This window comes from Nicotiana tomentosiformis, chromosome 9 (genome assembly GCF_000390325.3).
Source record: "Nicotiana tomentosiformis chromosome 9, ASM39032v3, whole genome shotgun sequence".
Classification (NCBI taxonomy): Eukaryota; Viridiplantae; Streptophyta; class Magnoliopsida; order Solanales; family Solanaceae; genus Nicotiana; species Nicotiana tomentosiformis.
This window is the reverse complement of record NC_090820.1, coordinates 98,507,942-98,511,075: the sequence shown is the minus strand read 5'-3', so window position 1 is coordinate 98,511,075 and position 3,134 is coordinate 98,507,942. Positions and strand designations below refer to the sequence as shown.

General features: G+C 39.7%; 1 protein-coding gene across 1 annotated transcript; it reads right to left on the bottom strand.

Annotated features, from left to right (window-relative positions):
- Nucleotides 1–1,801: 1,801 nt before the first annotated feature.
- On the bottom strand, nt 1,802–3,134 carry LOC104101549 (probable dolichyl-diphosphooligosaccharide--protein glycosyltransferase subunit 3B). Its single transcript, XM_009609027.4, has one exon. It carries the CDS (start codon nt 3,031–3,033, stop codon nt 1,999–2,001), a length of 1,035 nt encoding a protein of 344 aa, XP_009607322.1. The 5' UTR covers nt 3,034–3,134; the 3' UTR covers nt 1,802–1,998.

Sequence of the window (3,134 nt, the reverse complement as noted above, 5' to 3'; positions counted from 1 at the left end):
CTGGGCTAGGTTTAGAAGAAACGTGGGAGCACTAAGTAGGTTTTATAGCCAGTATTATTCCACTATTTCTAAACCTTCTTATCGTCGTCATAGGAAGTCTATGGTCCAACTATTTCATCACAATGTTGGTGTCTAGGTGAACCTATTAAGCAACATTACACAAGATTCCAATTTAAATTTCATGGAAGATTACAAGAGGAGTGTAATTGCCAGGCTTGACACCTCTGTGGTTGACGCAATAACTATCCCCATCTTGCCATGTTTTTCGGCCACAAAAGCTCATAGAAGACATAAAATGATGCTACTAAATGGTAACAACCGGCATCTCAACTAATTAGCCTACAGGTTTTAGGTATTCTCTACTCAACTACCTGATTTTTCAACTAATTTTACAACCGACAAACCATCGTTTTAGCTTCGAAACTAGTCAATGATGGCCCGCCCTTCTACCCTTCTCCATTTAAATACAAGACTTACTCAACAGCAGGATTCGAGCTCGCGATGTGTGCCTAGCTGCCGACCACACATCCCGAACTTTACTACCTTTGCCATTGAACCAAAGCCCTGCGGCCCTAATTTCTCAAAACATATCACATAGAATATCGTGAGAGTAAGCAAGGAATTCATAACACAATAAATGTCAAAGCGGTAAGCAAATGGAATGATAGATTACAAAGTACAAAATCTTACATAATCCATTTTCAAAACATCAATTAGAACATGAAATGCTTCCATACAAGTCATAAAATCCATCCATCTCGAAACAACCTAAAACTTCTCTGTCAACATATTGTATAAACTGGTACAGATCTCTTACCTAATGATAGCAGCCAAATCACTCAGCCAGCGAGGACACTGAGTCCCTAAGATATATTAACATCCTAAGCAAAATCTCGCATCGACAAAGCACGGAAGAGATACTAGGTAAAGAAGCAAGCTTTAGACTCTAGTGGCGCGTTTTAAAATCGTGCAAACTTATGGCCTAAGCAGAGAATATCACCCCGGGGCTGGGATGTTAAAATCTTCTCCCAGTTTAGAGAAGTATTGTCACCTAATATAGCCTCCATTAATTTCAAACTGTATCATGGGTAATTTTGGGCTAGGTTAAAAGGGAATATAGGTTTTATAGCCATTCCATCGTTTCTAAAGCTTCATATCGTCATCATAGTAAGTTTGCAGTCCAACTATCTCATCAAGAGAATGTTTGTGATCCTCTTAAGCAACATTACACTAAATGCCAATTTACAACTAAATGGAAGATCAGAAAACAAATGTAAATGCGAGGATTGACACCTCTATGGTTGATATAACATCTATCCTCATATTGCATTGTTTTTGGCCCAAAAGCTTATAGAAGACACTAAAATGATGCAATTAAGAGGTAAACACAAGCATTCCACTAATTAAGATACAAGTTGTAGCTACTGCCATACTCAACTACCTGATTTTCAAATCTTTTATAACCGAGAAACTGCTACTTCTAGTTTTAAGAGCAAGGAATTCTAAACATAACAAAAGTCAGAGCAGTAAAGCAAATGGAGAGCTGCTTCATCTTTTCTTATAACCAACAAACAGTTGTTTCACTTAAATACAAGACTTAGCCTACAGCAGGATTCGAGCTTGTGATGTGCGCCTAGCTTCCTACCACACATCCTGCACTGTACTACCTTTGCCATTGAACTAAAGCCCTAGGGCCCTGATTTCTCATCACATAGCACATAGAATATCATGAGAGTAAGCAAGGAATTCAAAACATAATAAATGTCAAAGCAGTAAGCAAATGGAAAGATAGATTACAAAGTAAGTACAAAATCGTAGAAAATCCATTTTCAAAACTTCAATTAGAACATGAAATGCTTCCATACAAGTCATAAAATCCATCCATCTAGAAACAAGCTAAAACTTCACAGTCAACATATTGTATAAACTGGTACAGATCTCTTACCTAATGATAGCAGCCAAATCACTCAGCCACTAATACATACTACATTGCCATGATCAATTCCAACTCGACGGCCAGTAAGCATGAATACCATATCCGGTCTTCCAATTATCCAAATGAATCACTTTCTTCACAGCCCAAAATGAAACGAACAATGCAAAAAGCATCACTACCCTCTGCACAGTCCTACTCTTTAGTCTCACAAGAACATGAATCATAAAAGCCAACAACAACCCAACAATCGAGTACAAGAACCCGACCGCGAATCCTTCAGCTCCCAACTGCATCCCTGACCCTTGGTAAAAGTAAACCAACTTCCCCGGATCCTCTCTATCCACCATAAACATCGGCATTTTCCTAATTATATTATGCATTGCACCTGAAACACTGAAAAAGTAGACGAAAATTGACCCTGCCATCCACACGTGCTTATCGTGGAAAATTGTATCACCCGAAACAATCTTTTTCACCAAAAATGGACTTAAAACCAGCCCTAGAGCAACAATACCCGTAATCTGCTTCTTTGAAATCATAGGTGGTCTATGAATGGGACCCACATTAATTTTTGCCTTAGCTTCAACAAATTCAGCCATTGATTCAGCTAACCTGGCTAAATCAGAACCATCCATTTGAATCGAATCTTTTTTAAGATCAATAGCTGAAGGTGGGATCAAACGTAAATGGGGTAATGAATTAACCCCGAATAAAGCGAACGAAGTTTGTGATTCTTGAAATTCGATAGTGAAAAAAAAGAGCTTGTCGTTTTCAGGGTTATTTGTGTAAAAAGAGGAGGATAAAAGGTTAAATTCATTTTTCAGAGTGGGGAGTGAGAGTTCGGGTTTTGAATGGAGTTGTTTAGCGTCGAAGAAGATGACGAAATTAAAGGGTCGAGGGGTTTTAACGGTGAGGATTCGTCGGAGGAGTTGGTCGGAAAGGTGGATTACGCCGGTGGGAGATTGAGATCGGAGATCGGTTAGCTCCGAGAGAATGTCGCCGCCGTTGGAGGAGGAAGAAAAGGAGTGGTTGATGGGTACAAGGAGTACGAGAATGGCGATGAGGAAAAAGGATGTTGGGGTTGTAGAGATCGCCATTTGTAGGTGAGAAGATGGAGGAGTTAGATGCAGGAAAAAAGGGTTTCAGTGTAGTAAGCGGAAGACTTGGGGGAGGACTAGAGATCGGGTCGGGTCGGGTC

Excerpts from the sequence above, each read along its gene's own strand:
- LOC104101549 (XM_009609027.4), bottom strand. The coding sequence starts at position 3,033 with ATGGCGATCTCTACAACCCCAACATCCTTTTTCCTCATCGCCATTCTC.